This window comes from Aythya marila, assembly GCF_965140915.1.
Source record: "Aythya marila genome assembly, chromosome: 1".
In the NCBI taxonomy this organism is placed as follows: Eukaryota; Metazoa; Chordata; class Aves; order Anseriformes; family Anatidae; genus Aythya; species Aythya marila.
In genome coordinates, this window is record NC_139042.1 from 121,985,331 (window position 1) to 122,004,767 (window position 19,437).

The 19,437-nt window shown below is 38.5% G+C and overlaps 2 protein-coding genes across 2 annotated transcripts in view; both read left to right on the top strand.

Annotated features, from left to right (window-relative positions):
- Positions 1–14,099, top strand: part of SLC22A15 (solute carrier family 22 member 15) — a 38,960-nt gene extending 24,861 nt beyond the window's left edge. Inside the window, exons 9-12 of the mRNA XM_082766541.1 lie at positions 1,878–1,998; positions 2,889–2,961; positions 5,300–5,488; positions 8,533–14,099. Coding sequence (XP_082622667.1) covers positions 1,878–1,998; positions 2,889–2,961; positions 5,300–5,488; positions 8,533–8,619 — 470 coding nt within the window. The 3' untranslated portion in view covers positions 8,620–14,099. The remainder of the gene's footprint in view (positions 1–1,877; positions 1,999–2,888; positions 2,962–5,299; positions 5,489–8,532) is intronic.
- Positions 8,595–19,437, top strand: part of MAB21L3 (mab-21 like 3) — a gene marked incomplete at its 3' end in the record, with an annotated part of 34,131 nt that continues 23,288 nt past the window's right edge. The window contains exon 1 of the mRNA XM_082766553.1: positions 8,595–8,615. The remainder of the gene's footprint in view (positions 8,616–19,437) is intronic.

Genomic DNA, 19,437 nt, shown 5'->3' on the forward strand with positions numbered 1-19,437 from the left:
TTGAACTTGTATTTGGATTCTGACTTACACTTTTAATCACATCAGTCATTCCTGTTCAGTGTTTCTGAATGATGTTTCTTGGAATATCTTCATTAGCTATGAATTTGTCAGTACAAACAGTGAATTAAGGGATGAGTTCACATCTTTTCCTCGCTGCTCTGTAATGTTTGAGAAGGGTGTGATTGTGGTTCTAGTCATGTTCTAGTCATGTGGCTACATAACATATAGTTCAGAGAGTATTCTGAAAATCTTTTGAAACAAGAGTTCTTAAATTCAATGTATTTTTTTCTAAAGACACTAATGTTCATTTCTTAGTTTTCATATGTTTTTTGAAATGGTAGAAACACAATAGTACGGTGAACAGCTTTTCTTTGAAAGTGAGGTACATAAATTCACCTCAGCTTGTAATATTTGTGCGTGTAACAGTCACAATGAATGAAAATGCTTCTAATATGTGAAACTAGCATGATTTCAAAAGATTAAACACACATACTCTTGTTGTCCACATAAATAACTAGCTGTAGATGGCAGTGAATATAATAGGTAAAATATTTTTAGAGAATTGTGCAACTAAAGTTCCCAGAAATATTCCAGATGCTAGAGCCCAGACATTAGAGATACCCTTGTTAGGCTGGTGCCAATCATCGAGTAGTTTCTGCACTTCAATACAAGCTCCCTTTAGAACTTGTGTAAAGAGAGATTTTTAAGAGGATAGAACTGCTGACTTCAAGAAACCACCTGTGTGCTGAACTGCCAAAGTCAGACAGAAACAAAACTACAAAGAAGCTTAACAACTTCTTAGCTTGCCAGAAGCAAGCACCACTCTCCTTACTAAGCACGATTTGTTCAAGGCAGTAACAGCTTATTCTATAGCCTTCCTTGTTAGCCATTTAATGTCTTCTGATGTACCAGGTATAAGCTCATAATCATTAGGCACTCTGACAAAACTGAGCTGGATGGGATATTTGGTACGGTTCTGTATGGCATCTTCCTGTCTCTTGTTTTTTTTTCTTCTGAAGTAATTGTGTTAGAAAGCATGTTATTGTAGTGTGATATATAACTATGACTGAATAGGATTCTAGTTACGTTAAGTGGACAAGTTTTTTTTTTTTTTTTTTTTTTTTTTCGTGTTTGTCATTCTTTTCTTCAACATGCCAACGGAGCTGATATAGTAGATTATTAATGGTAGACCAGAAAATGTGTGGGATTTTCATTGTTTCTTTTTTGTTTTGTTTCAGCTTTTGTTATGTCTGTAGGATTTTTATCCTGCATTTCTAAAATTTGACATTCTAATAGGGTCTTCATGCAGGATTTTAACTCTACAGAGATGTATCTGATTATAACACTGAGGACAAGGAAACAACAAAAACCTCTCAGTTTTTTTTTTTGGTCTTGAGCAATAGTTCACTACCACAGTCTCTGGGACTGTTCTGTCATTTAATCCATTTTTCTCCTGTTGGCTCTTATTTGATAAAATGGAAATAATGTTGGGCTAGGAACAAGTCTACAATTCATTTAAAATGTACTTTTTGAGTTGCTTTTTCATGGTGTGTTTTATGGAGAGTTTTTCCTCTTTGTACAAATTTAATTGCACAGATAAAGAAAATAAATCCATAGACACAGAATATAAATTTTGTTGGATGACTTCTGCCACTGCTGCCTAAAAGAAGGCTCCTTGGATTCTCTTGAGTTTTGAGAGTTCTCCTGAAGGTACAAATCACCTCCAACAAATACTGGTCTTTAATAGAAAAACGCTTGCCTGCCATAGCAGATTTGTCAATAGATTGTTTTGCTCCATACTGTTGTGTGATTGAAGTGATTACTGAGACGTGATCTTTGTAATGCTTTGGAACACTGAATTACGTTTTCTCTTTCAGATACTGGAGTGTTTGCAGTGGTGAACAGTCGTTCTCTTTCTTTGCTGGGAAAATTGACAATCAGTGCTGCATTTAATATTGTCTATATCTACACATCAGAACTTTATCCCACAGTGATCAGGTAATGCAAGTTAATTTTAAGGCCTTCGTTTTTCTGGTTCTTATATCAGGATCACCTTTTACTTGCCTTGCTTTTTTCTATCAAGTGTCCCTTTTCATTTGAGATGTTCACTTAACATACAATGTTTATCTGTAGAGTCTTGTATACTAAACCTCTTCCCTTATCCTCTCCTCACCTCTGTCTCCCTCAAATCTGTAGTATTCTCTTCAGCATAACCATATTCTCTGTAACAGTAAAAATAACCCTCTTGGATGCTTGGTATGCTCACAGCCCTCTCTCCACTTGTGAGGATAACAATACAATTGTTTATCATTCTTTTTAATGAGTGATATCTGTAGGTTTCTCACTGCTTTATAAACCAGACATCTCTTAAATGTTCATGCTTGGTTAACCAACAATGCTGCAGATGACCTGTCAATAAGCTTTATAAAAGTAACTTGATGATTCAGAGGAAGAAGTGCCCTGTGCTTGTGGTGACCAAGTAGAAAAAAGCACCTATTATATGGGATTGAAACCAGTCCTATGGTGTTTTTCTTGTGAGTGGGCAGATCAGCTGATTTGGATAGAGGAATTCAGCCAAAGTTTCAGGCAGAGATGAGACGTGTTGACTGAAATCATGCTTTGTCTCTTTATATGTGGACATATGTTAGAATTCTGAATTTGCAGGGTATTTGTGCTTCTCTCCAGTCGTATGTTTTGATGTTTTAATTCCTGTCTTCAGATGTTTTCAGTTACATTTCACTTTTTGTTGCCAGTTAATGAGGTCAGGGTCATGACTGAGGCTTCTGGCTGATTAAGTCCTTTCTTGCACTTGCAACTTCTAACCCTTCTAAAGTCCTAGCTCATCCTATACAAATGTCACTGATTAATGATTTTTGCTTTTTTCTTAGGAATGTTGGAATGGGTGCCTGCTCCATGTTTTCCCGTGTTGGTGGAATCATTGCTCCTTTTGTCCCTTCATTGGTTTGTCTGAACTTCTCACTGTTTTAAATATTTTTGTTCTGTGGCTCTGATGCATCAGAAGCTTGCAGATGTGGGAATATTTGGGGTAAATTATATAAGATAATATCCATAAATTGTATGTCTTGGACATTATCATGGTAGACTAAAGACATTAGGATGTAATCTGTAATTAGAAAATCCCGGTATTTAGTTCAGAAGATATTTTAGTCCTATAAGAATTTTGGGACTTACAGTGGACCTCAGCAATATTGTCATTTGAAAATAACAAATTGATGATTCCTATTTTAAACAATAAGCATAGAAAAACAAACAGAAAAGGTGGTTAAAAGAATAACTGCATCAAGATATCAAGATCAAAGGGTAAATGAGCACATCGGACCTTTTGTTCTGTAGAATGACACATAGGGCAGGTGAGAGTGCAGCATCTCTGGGGTACAAAAGACAAAGACAAGGCAGGTGCAAGACTCCCAGGCAGAGCTAATATACTGCTTTTATGTAGCAGTCAGGGTATCCGTTTCATTTTATCTAGTGGAGGTTTGTCACTGAAGAAGACAAATCTTGGATCATCATGTTTTGAAGGTGTCCAATGAAAGTCAAAATAGGTGTGTTTAAAGAACAAATTAACATTGATTTGAGGAATCAATTATTTTAGTTTAGAGTTTCTTCAATTATTTTAATGCATTTTTCAGTAGCTTTTGTCTGGGGATGAGTGTTCTAAAACAGCTAAATTGTGATTTGAGGGTTACAGACAAAAGAAACTTGGAAAACCTTTTTTTCCTGAGAGGCTTAATGTATCCCTAGAACAGCCTGCTCAAGGGGTGGAATCTCCATCTCTGGTGTTTTTCAATACTTGGTCAACCATAGCTTTGTGTAGCCTGGTGTAGTGTTGGCTGTAGCCCTGCTTTGAATTGGTGGTGAGGCTAGATGTTGTCCAGAGATCTCTTCTAACCAACACATCTTTGACTGTGTGTTACAAAGTGGTGTTGCCTTTGTTTAAAAAGTATGCTTTATGGATAAGAATTGAGTATGGATTCAGCAGGCATTCTTTTTAAAGTCCATCTCAAAATCTGTGTGGCTCCGATAGTATCGATGGTTTTGTCTGAGACAGAGTTAATTTTCTCTGTAGAATCTTAGAACAGTTTGGGTTGGAAGGGGCCTTAAAGATCAGGTAATTATGAACACCACCACCCCCCTCTGTCATGGGCAGGGACACTTTCCACTCAAGTAGGTTGCTCAAAGCTTCATCCAGCCTAGCTTTAAACACTTCCAGGGTTAGGGCATCCACAGCTTCTCTGGGCAACCTGTTCCAGTGCCTCACCATCCTCATAGAAAATAATTTCTTCCCAGTATCTAATCTAAATCTTCCCTCTGTTTAAAGCCATTACTCCCTGTACTATCTCGACACTCCCTGCGAAGTGTCCCTCCCCAGCTTTCCTGTAGGCCCCCTTTAGGTACTGGAAGGCCACTATAAGGTCTCCCCAGAGCCTTCTCTTCTCCAGGCTGAATAACCCCAACTCCCTCAGCCTGCCTTCATAAGAGAGGTGCTCCAGCCCTTTGATCGCCCTTGATGGCACTCCTCTGGACTTGCTCTAATAGGTCTGTGTCTTTCATGTGCTGGAGGCCCCAGAGCTGAACGTAGTACTCCAGATGGGGTCTCACAAGAACTGAGTAGAGGAGGAAAATCACCTCCCTTGACCTGCTGGCCACACCTCTTGCTGGTGCTCAGTCACCCTCATAGTACAAGTGTTTCCCTATGCTCAAATGGAACCTTCTGGGTTTCTGTTTGTGCCCACTGATGCTTGCCCCATCACTGGGCACCACTGGAAGGAGCCTGGCTCCATTCTCTTTGCATCCTCCCTGCAGATATTTATATACATTAATAAGATCCCCTCTAAGCCTTCTCTAGGCTAAACAGACCCTGCCTTCTCAGCTATTCCTCATATGTGAAATGCTTCAGTACATTTAGCATGTTTGTGGCCCTCTGCTGGGCTCTTTCTAGTATGTCCTCATCTCTTATACTGGAGAGCTCAGAACTGGACACAGGAGTCCAGGTGTGGCCTCACCAGTGCTGAGTTAGAGGGAAAGGAACATCTCCCTCAATCCAGGATACCAATAGCCTTCTTTGCAGCACAGGCACAGGCACAGTGTTGGCTCATGTTCAACTTAGTTGAGTTGAATATGAACTCAAGGTTTCAAAGTTAAGAATTCATTACATTCCTGAAAACTTTAATTTCATCATTGCTGCTACATTAAATGGTTGTAAAGGTTGACTGTTTAAATATGCAGTATGAGCTACATTAACCTCTACTTAACTCTCTCTTTCTGCTCTTGTTTACAGAAATCTGTACAGTGGTCTCTGCCTTATATTGTATTTGGAGCAACTGGTCTGTTGTCTGGGCTTCTAAGTTTATTGTTGCCAGAGACATTAAACAGCCCTTTGCTAGAAACGATTTCAGACCTGCAGGTGTGCTCGTACTGGAGGCTGGGGGATGAAGCCATGTCATTGCAAGCCCTAGATGGCTCACAGGTATATTCTTTTTATTCTTTTTTTTTTTTTCCTTGTATTTATCTGTCATATTTATTTCAGTTGTCAGTTTAAATATGCCACTCTAAATACACTAGGAAAGTGATTCTTGGCCTGTGGAGGATAGATCCCAAGGAGATACAGGAGATGGTTTAGTATCTTTACCGTCACATCTGAAATGTTCCATGGGAATGCAGGGTGAAACATAGCTGGGTTAGTTTATCCCTTCAAGCCCAGAAGCTTATAGTTGTCTCCTTTGGGATAAAGGCCTTGGTGATATCTGTGCCTCTGTAATCTAAGATGGATTCCTGCAGCATGCCTTCGGATGAAGCTGGCCATTGAAGGTTTTGAGACATCCATTTGTGATGGACTCTTCTCAAAGGCAGCATGCTGTACTTCTGTTCTGACCTGCACTGGCTGTTCTACAGCATCAGTTGTTGGGTCTGCCCAAGAGAGGATTTAAAAGGGTTAAAGATAGAGTAATTTGAGATCTCTCTCGCTGTTGGGTCTGGGAAATGAGATTAGCCGAGTATGTTGGAACTGCAAAACTCCCAGGTATAAGCATAAAGAAATACTTTATTAATACTTTATTTTAAATTATAAAACTATTATAAAAACTATTAAAACTATTGAAATATTTTAAATACTTTATTAATACTTTATTTAAAATGTTTTTCAGTGAAGTCTCCTTGACTGTGTGTTTGTCACTTCACTTTAAACTTAAGAAGTGTCTAGGAGTTTGACAAAATTAAGATGGATCTATTTTTCCTGTCCTGTAGAGGTTTTTTACTTTGTTCTTCTGTGAATGGTGTGGGATTAGAAAGAAGTAGCTAGAAATTAGTAAGTGTCTGTTTACATGTGGGTATTATCTTCATGTCTAAATCCTGGTCTCAAAAATTCTGGTCTCAGAATTCGAAGTATCAGTGGATGAGTAAAAACTGAAGTTGTCAGAAGACTTGAAGGGCAGCTCTTTTCATATCAAAATGTTGCTTGTCCTGTTAAGTTGATGCAAGACAGGATCTGTATAAAGCTTTTACTTTCAGTTACTTAATTTTTAGTAAAGCAGTCTGAGATTTGCAGATTTAGATTCTATATAAATTTAGATTTATTTTCACAGAAATTAGGAGGCAGAGTAAAACTAACTGCTATAATCAGAACAGTTTCTTCCTTTGACAGGCTTCAACACGTTACCTTATTTACCCAATTCAGCTTTAATAATTCTTGAAAGGACAGCAGTTTAGTATCAAAAGCCCCCTTGAAGAAAGCTTGAAAGAGGTAGACCTGTAACCATTAATTTGATACTTGACACGCACATTATATAAACATCTTTAACCATACTGGGTAACTTGTTATGGCTTCATATTCTTGCTGCCAACTCAAATCCGTCATATACCTTTACATCAAGTTTATACCAGCTATTATTTTGGTAATTACATTATTATTACATCTTAACACTGCAGAGGGCTTACTAACAAAAAGCAATTCTAGCAAACAATGCAGTTATTTTAACTCAGAGGAGAGAAAAATCAAGCTTTTCCCTTTTAACCAAGTAAGGTCAGTATCACCCTTAGGTGTGTAACCAGTTATGCATCTATCTATCAATGTGCACCCAACTTGTAGTAATACTGTAAGTATTGGAGTAATACCTGTGCATTCACTCCAGTATTTTTTTTTGCATTCACTCCAGTATTGGAGTAATACTGTAACTTCAGTAAAGTTGTATCTGGAATGTCTGTGGCACATTAAGGATTTATTTTAAAGCTACAACAAAGAAAGCGCTGATAAAATGGAAAGCTGTTAAACATTAACCCTATTTGACAAGGCCATGGAGAGGTCTTATGAAGCCGCTGTAAGAAAGCTGCAGAATTCATTTGGCATACCCTGAATTTCCCCTGTGGAATCCATTGTCCTTTTGTACCACTTTCAGGATAACATGCATTCTGGTTGCCTGAAATGGATGTTTTGTCCCTGTTAACATACATGAATGTGATATTCAAGTTGGACAGCATCCAGTGATAATCTGACTCTCCTCAAATAATTTTAGAAATTCAGAGAAAAGCGTAACATGATTCCCTTTATATCTTCTGACAGTTCCTAGTGCTCAAACTGTCTGAAATTCTTTTGCAGTTAACGCACATTGCTGTAGCAAATCTCCACTGAAGACAGATCTAAAGATACAGATTTTGCTTGTGTGGTTCTGTCAGTCAGGAATATGATTTCCATTTTTCTATTTTTCACCTTCCCTCTCACCCTTCTTTGCATATGATTAGGCAGACAGAAGTCTTAAAATGGATGTAAGCATACTGGAAAAAATCCTAAATACTCATTTAAGCTAAAAGGAATTCATACTGGCAATGGACTCTCTTTAACTTGGATAGTCCACATTGGTTTCATGGAAAAATTAAATTTCTGACCAAATAAAAATCAATTAGCTATAATAGGTGACTTCAGTTTGGATTTATGGAGTAAATTATGTTGCTGGAAGGATTCTGGCTGGAGTAAATAAGCCTGTATCAAAGAGTTTAGTTTCTGCACATGCTAACTGGTAATTTTTTTTATTTTTTTTTCCCTTTTCCATAACACCTTTGATTAGCACTAGAAGGGGATCTTTTTAAATTAAATTTGCTAAATAAAATGCACATACTACACATGAAGTAGTACTTGATTAGGTGAGTTTCTCTATCCTCAATTAATCATTTTGTTCTGAGCCTTTGACTCCAGTAGCTCACCAGAGAGTATGGGCCTTAGACTTAAATTAAGAAAGCCTTCCTAGACACTTTCTCTCCTGCCTGTACTGTCTCTAGTGTATTGATGTTGGCTCCGTAAGTAGAGTCAATGAAAGTCCATTCAGTTGGGCTCTTTCCAAGAGATTTTGCAAAACCAAGAGCACAAACAAATCTTAATTCATAAAGTTTTAATAGTGATTTGCCCTGCCTTTTCCTTTTCTCTATCAGCATTCCAGCATGTATATAATGGTTCATGCTCTAATATATTGAGATTGATTTGATGTCTTCTACGTTAACCAATTACTTCATTTTTCTTTCTAGTCTGGAGACAAGGACAATTCTGCAGGAAGTGGAAGTGAAGATGAGGAGTTTTATGATGCTGATGAAGAGACCCATATGATCAAGTAATGAAAAGAAGGAACACTGACCTGTTTTCATACCTTTTCTTACTTGTCCAGTCAGTCCAGCTCTAAGACGAGAGTACTGGGGACCATCTGTCAGGGAATGTAACTGGGCAAATGCCTTTGTCTTTCCTGACTAGGAGGAGAGCTTGGAGCTTGAGTATTGTTCAGATTAATTACACCACTGATACTCTTCATACGAGACAGCCATTCAAATTCTTGTAGGCCAGAATAAGAATGCACAGTTTACATTTGAAGCCAGGTGAGAGAGCAAGGGAAGGACGATGCACTTCTGAAGCCTAGGAAATTATCCACCATTTGGGCAGATCATCAGCATACACATTTTCTTTTCAAGGTGCTTGGTTTTGAGTCGGCATAAATTGATAAATTTGAAAATGTCCACTGTTTTGCTTTGGTAGAGTGAAAGGGGTCACACTGTGCTGTGTGCTACCCCAGTGGGAGCAAACTCTAGAAATTTTATGTTAAAATGGGTTCCACGTATAGAGTTGCGGAGAGGCAACTGTGAACATACGGTGTCTCTTTCTGTACACGAACACCTGTACAGAGTTACAGGGTGCAGCTGGTTAGTCATGATCTGTGTGCGAACTTTGTGATGATGGAAGGCTGGAAGAAGGGACTTCTGGAAAGAGCAGCCACAAAGTCTGCAGACGTAGAGGATGTTGCTGGTTTCTCTCACCTTTTAATCCACCAAACATTTTCTTGGGCTGTCTTATGCATAAATTTGCCACATGTTCCTCACATCTTAAAACTGCTGTTCCATAGCTTTGCCTACTTTAACTTTGTCCTCACTTTGCCATAAATACTGAAGCTCAGCAACTTCTCTGCCTGTTCAGTGAAGTAAATCTGCTAAAGGATATAATTTCATGAATGGGACACAGCTGAGGTGTTTATCACATACTGTGTAATGTGAGGTGTGTGTTAGAATATGTAGCTCATTTATGTGGACCAAGTTGTGTTTTTATTTCTGGAAGAAACTCAACTTTGAAGTGATAAGAGAAACTATGGGCTGCTATTACATTTTGTAGGATTATTGCCAGGAAGCTGCTAGAATCTACTTATTTTTTTCATGTTTGATAAAATTTTGAAACTCTAAGCCAGCGTTTACTTGATTACTTGACCTTGCTGAGGAAGACAACTTCATTCTCCTGTTTACACTGAGCTTCTTCATTAGAAGGATATGGAATCTTGAAATATGAACAAAGGAAATGTTGTGACTACAACAGTGAGGCCTTAGGAAGATTCAGCTTTCTTGATTACACTATCATCTTCATCACCTGTGGCTTGCTATTTATTAAGATTGGTTTCCTTAAAATATTTAATAGCTTTTATACTTGGAGTTCCTAGTGAAGTGCCTGCTGCACAGTGACTGCAAGTAAGTTGCCAGCCTTGCTAGCCATTTCTGTGAGAGCTGGATTTAAAAAAAAATAAATAAAGAGAGAGAGAAAAGCTGTCTGCTGAATTTATGCCAGTTAAACTGGAAAATTCATTTACTCTGAAAGGAAGTGAAACTAAACAGTATCAGAAGTTTACAGCTAGCTGCTTGAACTTTGTTCATTGGGAACTGTAGTACTGAGCAAAGGCCAACTATGCTACAGATTCAAGCATGCACTACTCCCACTTGATCAGAACTTGGTCTAGGCATTGCCTGTGAGCAAAGCAGGGAACTTTACTCCCAGTGCACAAGGTGTCAGTATTGTGATTTTTGCCTGTTAGGAGCTTTATTTGAAGAATTCCAGTTTACAGTCTTCACTTTTTCTTCCAGACTGTTGCATATTTGTTGTAGATGTAGGAGGGCACCCTTAAACCTAGTTGGATATTCTTTCTGCCTTATTTGGCTGTTCTGTATAAAAGAAAATTGCTCAAAATAAGGTACTTGGAAATTCTTGGAGTGTTTAAATGTGTTCAAAGATAATTTTGCATTCACGTTTTGAAGTATGGACAGCTGGAAAAAGTAACTGATTTTGGTGTTTGATTTCTAAAGACATAAAGCTTATTTAGTTGAAGGCAAATGGTGGTAAGCCTGTCAGTATCACCTTGCTGTCAAGATTCAACTTTTTTGTTTGTTTGGGGGTGAGGGGTGATATTGATACTTATTTTCCCTCCTTGGATAGTTGATAGAGTTAAGTTCCTTGAGAAGCAGACAGGAACTGTTAGCCTTCCTCCCTCCATAGTTTTAGTGTCACCAGCTACTGGAGGTCCTGGTCATGCCATGGGACACCTCAATGTAGCTTTCATTAGAACGGTAGGGTGTAACTGTTCAGGTGGAGAGATCATTGCAGGACCTGAGCTGGATGTTATGACAGTCTTCAATTTATAATCAAACTTACCTCTCTACTCATGCACTTTTATATCCTAAATACAGAGGTAAAATTGCCAAAACAAGAGTGAAGAAAATATCTTCATTTTTTCATAAAAATTGCACTTTTTCAAACTTCAAATCTGTCCCATGTTTGCACCTATGGAATTTTAAAAGGTAGCTTTTTTTTTTTTTTTTTGTAAACTGTAGGGGTTTTCTATTGTTAACTCTTCCGGACCAATCAATTCAGCAGTTTTATAGGAAGGAATCACTCCTGGAGATCAGCTATGCAGCATCAGGTTTGCTATGATCACTTGCTGCCCTCCTTTGTGTCCTCAAGTCCAAATCAGTTAGACGCATATAATTTTTCAGAGCTTTATTTTATTAAACTGGCCTTCTGATACTGGAATCTGTAGGATCACTTTTTGTCTTCCCAGAGAGTGTTATTGAGATACTCGTGCTATATGTAGCTTTCGCTGGGGAGAGATGCTGTGCAGTGTTTTGTAGCCCGTGTGGTCAGCATTTTTCTGTACACAGGTGGAACATTATTGCTAAGCAGAAGTTCTTTAATCAAACAGTGCTTGCTGTTACAGGTTTCACAACTATGTTACTTACAAGCCCAAGTCAGAAGGTCACGGCGCTTGTGACTTTATATTTAAATGGTTATGTATATATTGGTGATTATATTTATATATATATATATATTTAAAGTTTGTATTTAAGCAGTCTGCATAGGCCCATTTAAAAATCTGTGTTTGGGCAGTAAGCTTGCCCTGTGGAGCTACTGGAGAACTGATGCAGCACTGGTTATATATGTTTATGATGTATAGTAATGCTAAGAGTCTGAAACAATGTTTTTGCTGTAGTTGAGTGAAGCGTGACAATCTTGTTTCACACTTGTTAGAGTAGCCTTGTATATTAAGTATTCTGCCCTGTTTTTTTTGTGATGTGAAAGCACTAGGATACTGACCTCCAAGATGGTAATTCCTTCCTTTGATTCCTTAGGTTTTGCAGTTGTTTTCTTGTTTTGTTTTGTTTTGTTTTTCAGCCAACTGACTTAGATTGTGCTAGAAGTGAGAGAGGTGCTGATTAGTTACATCTAAGCGTGTCTCACCTAAGACAGAATTGGAATTCTGTCGTCTGAGGAGCTCACGGGTGATACCTGAATACAGCTAGGAGTGAAGGGGAGTGACAAGGCATGTGGGGCAGCATAGAGGAGAATTTGTCAGAGGAAGTTGAAACATTTCTGTTTCCTCTACATTTCTGTAGAGGGTTCTACAGAAATGCTTTAGGGCAAGGGTAAGAAGTATGGGATAGTAGCTGTTAAAGTACTCTTCTTGCTGTTTGTGTTGACTTGAAGCTCCTTTCAGTGCTAGCGTTGGTTCCAGGATGTCCTGTTAGGGCACTAGTTTCATTGCTTCCATCTAATGTCAACTTTGTTTAGCGTGGCTGCTTTAATGATGAAACACTACTTTTGATCAAGGTGATGTGTGGCACATTTCAGTTTTCTTTTAGACTCAGCTTTTGTATTTGATGGCTTATGATTAAAATTACACAAATTTGTAAAGCGCTCTGATGGAGAATATTGTATAACTGGGCATCACTTAAGATACTAGCTTCACTTTAGAAAGACAGGAAAATTAGGAGCATGTCATCCAGACTTGTCACCAAACTTCTTGTGAAGTGATACTTCTAAAAGGATTTTACTGCCTAGCTATTTTTGTTACCTGGAAAAAATAGAACAAGAAAGTGATTTTTTTTTTTAATTTAATTTTATTTTTTTTAAGAAAAAAATAAAAAATAGATCTCCTGCAAACAAGCCTAGTACTCACCTTTTAGGGACTGGAAGTTGGAGATAACCCCAAATTCAGAAGGTCTGTGTTAAAGGAGGGCTACCGGTGATTCCAAAGAGATATAATTAACATGGGGCAGGTTGTAGCTAGTTGCCACCTTTTGTTACAGCCCAGTTTGTAAGGATTGTAGCCACGTGCTGATCTGCTCGCAGTGCAGATCATGACATACTCCGCGACAGTGTTTCCAGGCTGTACTGAGGTTAGTGGAATATTCCTCACAGGACTGTGGGAAAAACAGTTTATCTGTATGTTTTCCAGCACATTTCATCTAAGCATGTCAAAACATTATGCAAGAGATATTTTTTTTGTACTGAAGAAGAAGGGAAAATGAGGAACAAAGTCTTTTTCTGGAGCATGCTAATGGAAGCGTTGAGCTAAAACTCATGAACAAGAGTTTTCTGCATAATCTCCAAATGTAGATTTGGTCAGTATCTTGTTTCAGCTTAAGGGTGATGTGCTATTTTGCTTTTACCTCCACTCTTAAAGCTTCTTTAATCATGCTCTCTGAAACACATCTGAATCTAGGCATCTGTGCATGCAAGTTGTGAGCCTGGCAGTAAATATGTCAGAAAAGCCTATGAGCAGTACTGTCATTTGAAGGTAGAGTGTCAGTCTGTCCTGACACTCAATGCCTGTGTCAGAAATGTCTATATTTAGCTGTTTACCAAACAGGAGACTTGAGCATAGCTGTATTTTGAGTCTCATTGTTTGTGTCTTGCTATGGGATGTATCATGTGGAGGAAAGACCAACAGAAGGAAACCTCCAAGTGCAGAATGGAGGGTGAATGAATTTCTACAGATTGTTTTCATGCCATCTATTTATAATGCCTTGTGCAGTTTGTGGTAACCTTGAGATTATCCTGGTGCTACAGTTATTTAAGTCTAATAGAGCTGTATAAAATTTTCATCCTGGCAGTCTGCATTTACTGAACTTTCTCATCTTTTTTGGTACTACTGGCTTCTTCTGTCATCTTGAAGAAAGCTCTTGCCTAATAGGTAGTGGATTTTTTCTGCTTTAGTTTATTGCAAATGCCTGTTTTATAAAAAACTTTTTAATTTCCTCAATCAACTTGATATGGGGACTATGTTTAAAGTAACATCATAGAATTGGATGATGTAAGTGCCAAAGACAGCTTTTGCTGGAAAGCAGTGGTCCAAAACTAGTTCTAGCTTTGTTTATGTGGAATTATTCCATACAACTGGCTAAAACTGGTATTTACAAGCATCTCCAGAGGTTTAGGGACAGAGTTACCTTTGTTTGCTTGTCTTCCGTTGCTCAGTTACTGAAGCTACTTAAGTAGGTTATTTCTGGGGGAAAAAGAAGTGTAGGATTTGTAGAACATGCAGAATCTACACCATGTGGCCATTAGAGAACTCCGCAGAGCCTGTTTGCTCCTGAGTTGCAAATGCCAAAGCTCATTCTCAAAGACTGGTAAGACCTGGTCAAAACTGCACATTGAATTTTAGTTCATTAATCAGCCTTACAAATTAGCATTGCTAATAATGACTTGTCTGGAGCTTCATAGAATGTAGCAGATTTTTATAAAAACCACAGTTTGAAGCCTTGCTAAGTATAACGTCTAGAGCTTTAACTCCCTGTTACAACTACAAAATTTGCCTATCATGGCTGATTGTTTGCCAGCAAATAGGCAAGTCGGTAAAAGCTTGTGTAGCAAGAGGTGGCTGCCCTCAAGAGTGGTTTAAAAGAAGTAATTTGTGGTCCCCGCTGCATGTGCAGAATGAAGTGGGACCATGAGGTGTCAGGGTCCTCTCATTGTTCGGTAAGCTTATGTTTAAATAACTATTTGTTCATCCTCATTTACAAAAGGTTTGTAGAGGGAGGAGGTCTTTCGCATACAAGTTGGTGCCTACCAACACACCTGAGGTGCTTACACTATACCTGCTTCAGCAGGCAAAAAGTATGGCATTAAGAAAATCTTTGATGTCAATACTGAAGCAGTTTTATTTCCTTAAGGATGGCCTGGTAGAAGCATCTGGTGCCTCTGTGTTCAAATAAAACGTTTTAAAGTGATGGAAATTTGATTGGGAGGCAGGCATTTCTGATAGCAGTTTGCAGGAAAAATGTGTTGCAAACTGATTAAAAGTGTTATTATGTAGAGCAGATGACTGAGTGAGTGGTAATAAAAGTATTTATCGTGGTTGCTGTGGCTTCTAGTATGCCTCTAAATTACTGGTTTTGAATACTAGCTGCTCCTCACTCCCCAAAGTAATACAGATTTTCTTTTTTTCTTGTTAAAAATTTGAATGCCACATAGAAACCAAAAGTATATTTTTCATATGAATGCGTCTATTGCACTACCTTTCCTTTTTGTATCTGGTTATTTTGTTTTTTAAACTACCTCCTTATGTTGATTTTTTTTTTTTTTTGGTCAATTTCTTATTTATTTGATTCTTAGGAAACTGTGAAATTTCCATTTTTTTTACTTATGTAATAATCCATGGTTTAAACAGAGGGAAGATTTGTAGGTTTTAAAGTTATACTTTAAGATAAATTTAAAAGGCCTTTAACTTATAAATTTGAAGGAGATGAAAAATTATACCCTTAGATTATGGGTTCACTTGTGTGTACTGTTTGCTTTTTGGAAGGCCAGCAAGCCCTTAATCTTACACTAACCTCAGTTGAGGAGATTTTCTTGCCTGCAACAAGTTTTGAGTTGGGGAGTTTTAATCAATTTAATTTACTGCCAATTAAGGTGTTTTTAATTGCTGTTCTGGGGGGTGTCTCCAGTCCTTTGGCTATTACTCTCGGGCCCTTCAGCAAGGCAGCAGGTGGTCCAGGACATGAGCACATTGGGCTTGCTGTTTTTTCATTGCTCCTTGTTTCTTACCCAGATGCTCTGGTGTGGGTTTCTTCACTGGCTGCAGTCTCTTCGAGTCTCCTCTCAGCCCCTGCTCAGGCTACCTTTTGCTTTGGCATTTCTGCTACTTAGCTGTCTACCATCTCTCCTACTCCTGCTCTGGCATGGTCCTCTCTTTTACTCCTCCTCCTTCTATAATGCTCTCCTGGCATTTACTGCCTTTTTAAAAATATGCTTTTGCAGATGTGCCAGACTCTGACTGGCCACAGTGTTGGGGTGCAGTGGGTCAGTGCCCCCTGTCCCTAGGAGGCAATGGGCACAAACTGAAGGCAGGAGGATCTGTGAGCACAGGGAAACACTTTTTTACTGTGAGGATGACTGGCACAGGTTACCCAGGGAGGTTGTGGAGTCCTTGGCAATGTTCAGAAGCCATCTAGAATAAGGTCTGGGCAATCTGCTCTCAGTGACCCTGCTTCAGCAGGGAGGTGGGACAAGATAATCCCCAGAGGTCCCTTCCAACCTCAGTCATTGTGTGATTGCCGTGCTGCCTGTTGCTTGGACCAGCACAAGACAGTCCCTGACCTCCTCCCACAAAGAACACCCTGCCACCCCTCCACTACCAAAACCCTGACAGATATGTCTAATGCATTACAGTACAAGGTTTCCTTGTGAATCAAGGCCTTGCAGGGCTGACAGTTTCTGTGAGCAGAACTTGGTACTGTATTCCCCTTGTGTTACTGTTGTCTTAGGTCAAGTAAATGAAATTCCTAAGGATAAAATCAGACACTTATTGCCAAGTTCTGTGTCTGGTGACATGTTTGTATCCTCAGTGATTTCAGAAGACACATCTTAGGTCTCCATTTAACCAGAGGAGCAGCCAAAGGGGTAAACTTCTTTATTTCTGCTCAAGCCTTCATCATCATGAAATCAAATCTTTCTAAAGTCTCTATCTTGTAGGCCTCGTAAACTTTCCTTATTCCACAGTTCAGCTTGAACCAACAGTATAAAAAAAAAAAAAAAAAAAAAAAAGTCATGGTCAGCTCAGAGCTGAGTAACGGGAAAGTGGGAACACAGGGAATTGATTTTTGTTTGCAGTAGTGAAATAAGTTGTATATAGCTGGTGCGTGTATTTTTATATATTTAATTTGGATGAGTTAAATACTGAGTGTGATTAGCCTTCCGACATTGAAATGAGGACTGAGAAATTTCAAGGTACTTTAACTGTATTAGTGTGCTGTTTTTAATTCAGAGTTGTACTGATGAAAAATCTGTGTGTTAAGAATACATGGTCTGAGAAGTCACAACTGAAAACAAAGCTTTTCTGCAACAGACCTTTTATGGTGGTATATTCATGTATTCTGTGAACAGCTGTTGGGTCCATCTCTTTTTAAGATATTCTTTGCACTAGGTGAGGGACCATAGCAACAAATGTAGAAATATTTAGGTTAATTGCACTTACCTATTTTGTTTTCTTGATGTAATTCCTATGCATACTGCCTTACCCATGTGTACTGTACTTCACTAGAGGAACAAAAGGTAACTATCAGGGTTTTATTTTATAAAATGAGTTGCTTAAAAAAAAAAAAAGTTATCCTGTAATATTACATATTTTCCAGTGATATATTTCTTCCAAGCTAGGGAGGTAGATAATGGTAAACCCAAGTGAATTTAGTCAAAATTTGATATTGCTGGTGTTTGTTCTCAGTTAATTTCTGAATGATTTTGATCGTTTGAAATAAACTTATTCTTGTAATATTTTTGTAGAGGCTAATCTATGTTGGAAAGCCAACTTTTAGGTGACTTGTAACAGCTCTGAGACTGCCTCTGACTCATACATTTCATATAATGTCTTTGTAACTTATTTTGTGCCTTTTCTTCCCCTGACACAAAAATTTCTCAATAAAAACAAATTCTTTTGGAACACTGCAAACCTATTTTATTGTACTGATTTTACTTGCCTGACCCTTTTTGTTTTGTTTTCTGGAGGGGATTAAATCTATCTCATAATAGAGTAGATATTTATAACGGCCACTGCAGAAGAAAATTGACAAGGTGGAAAGCAGGTCAGTTTGGAATGGCAGCTCTACAAAGCGCCTGGGAAACTGGGACTGTCAGTACTAATCAATATATTCCACTATATCTATCACAAATCATTTCTAACAAAAACTGGCACCAGTGGAATGTGAGAATCAATTTACTACTGGCTTCGGTTGTACTGATTGATGTTGAAAGACTGGAAACACTTTGGGGGTTTAACATAACAAAAATATCTGTTGTTGTTGCTGCTAACACTTTTACTGGAGGAACGCTCACAAACAGTAGTTGACATTTACACCCCTTCGTTAAAGGGCTATGCAAATGCAAGAAAACAGAGCCCCCCCTGTCCTCAGGGGCTCTGCCTAAACATCTTGGGAATGGCAGAATTTGAACTTGTGTTTTCATTACCTGGAAGTGAGGTGATAAACAGCTTAAGTATGTTTCCTGTCCAGTAAATTAATAGTATCTGAATAAACAGGACTGGGGGAAATGGGGAGCAGTGCTCTGTTTTAAAGTGCTGGTTAACAGGGCTTTCATACCTTTGCATATTCATCATGAATTTAAAGATTCTCCCTAAATAGCTAGTGACTTGAGCAGATGCCAGAGCCCTTCATATATCAGTATTTTAAAGTGTATACACTAAAGAAAGCAGGTGGTCTACATGGTAGATAACATCACCGGGCCTTCTGTTATGTTACATTTTACTCTTCCTCAAAATTAAACTATGAACAATAATCCAGCCAGACTCTGCTCACCCTTTGTGGGCACAGACCAGTGCAAAAGCATCCCTTGCTTACTATTAAAAGAAAAACATCTGTCACACTACTTACAAGCCCCTGAGACTTTGCACAAGGTATTAAGACTTTGAACTCTTAAATGTTTTCTTCATCACCCTTTCCAAAATTAATTATTAGAATCTGAGACATATACCAGTATCCAAAAATACCTGAACTGCTCACTCTTTGATCTAAAGTTACCAGACAGGCTGTCTTTTACTCTTATTTCCATTTCTTGTGAACCTTACTTATTTCTGGTACTTGAAATGCATAGGGTTTTACTTTTGTTCTCCCTTTTGCTGCTGTTTCACCATGGAAATGATTGAAATCCCTGATTTTCAAAGGTGTCTAGTTATGTGCTCAGTTCCCATAGCCATTCAAATTTGTTGTTCCTTCCTCTCAGACACACTTTAACTACGTATGTAGGGAACTACTGGCCTGAAAGGTGGCTGGATGTCATCTATGGACAGCCTGGTGAGAACATGGAATGCTTCTCTGAGCAGCCTTTGGGATTATTTGCTTTTACACCAGCACTTGGGCAGGGTTTGCAGATTTCATTTGCGTTGACGCACATTTCTTTCAGAACTGCCAAGTTGGGCTGCCATTAAACACAGCCTTACTTTCCTAGGCATTGTATGGGAACTGGCTGTATCTTGACCTAACTGGAGCCTGTTTAACTACTGAGCAATTGTGTTCTACTGTTTGCTGGGCCAAGATAAGGAAAAACAGGGTGAGACCAAGAATGGGGGAAGTTGGTGCAAGTTACATGTGGAAAAGACTGTGGTTCACATGACTGTGTTTTGGTTTTTAGTTGTTAGTTTTAGCCTTTGCTTTTTTTTTGTGATGCTTCTGCTGTCCATAATTTTTCACAGTGGTAAGGGGAAAACATCTCTGGAAGCCATCAAATGGGAGGTGTGGAAATAAAGTGCCATCCTGTGAAGTCATGGACATTTTGGTAAAGATGCTTCTTGGTTGGCAATGAGAGCCAGTACTGGTATAAATTGTGATGACGTGAATAAGCAT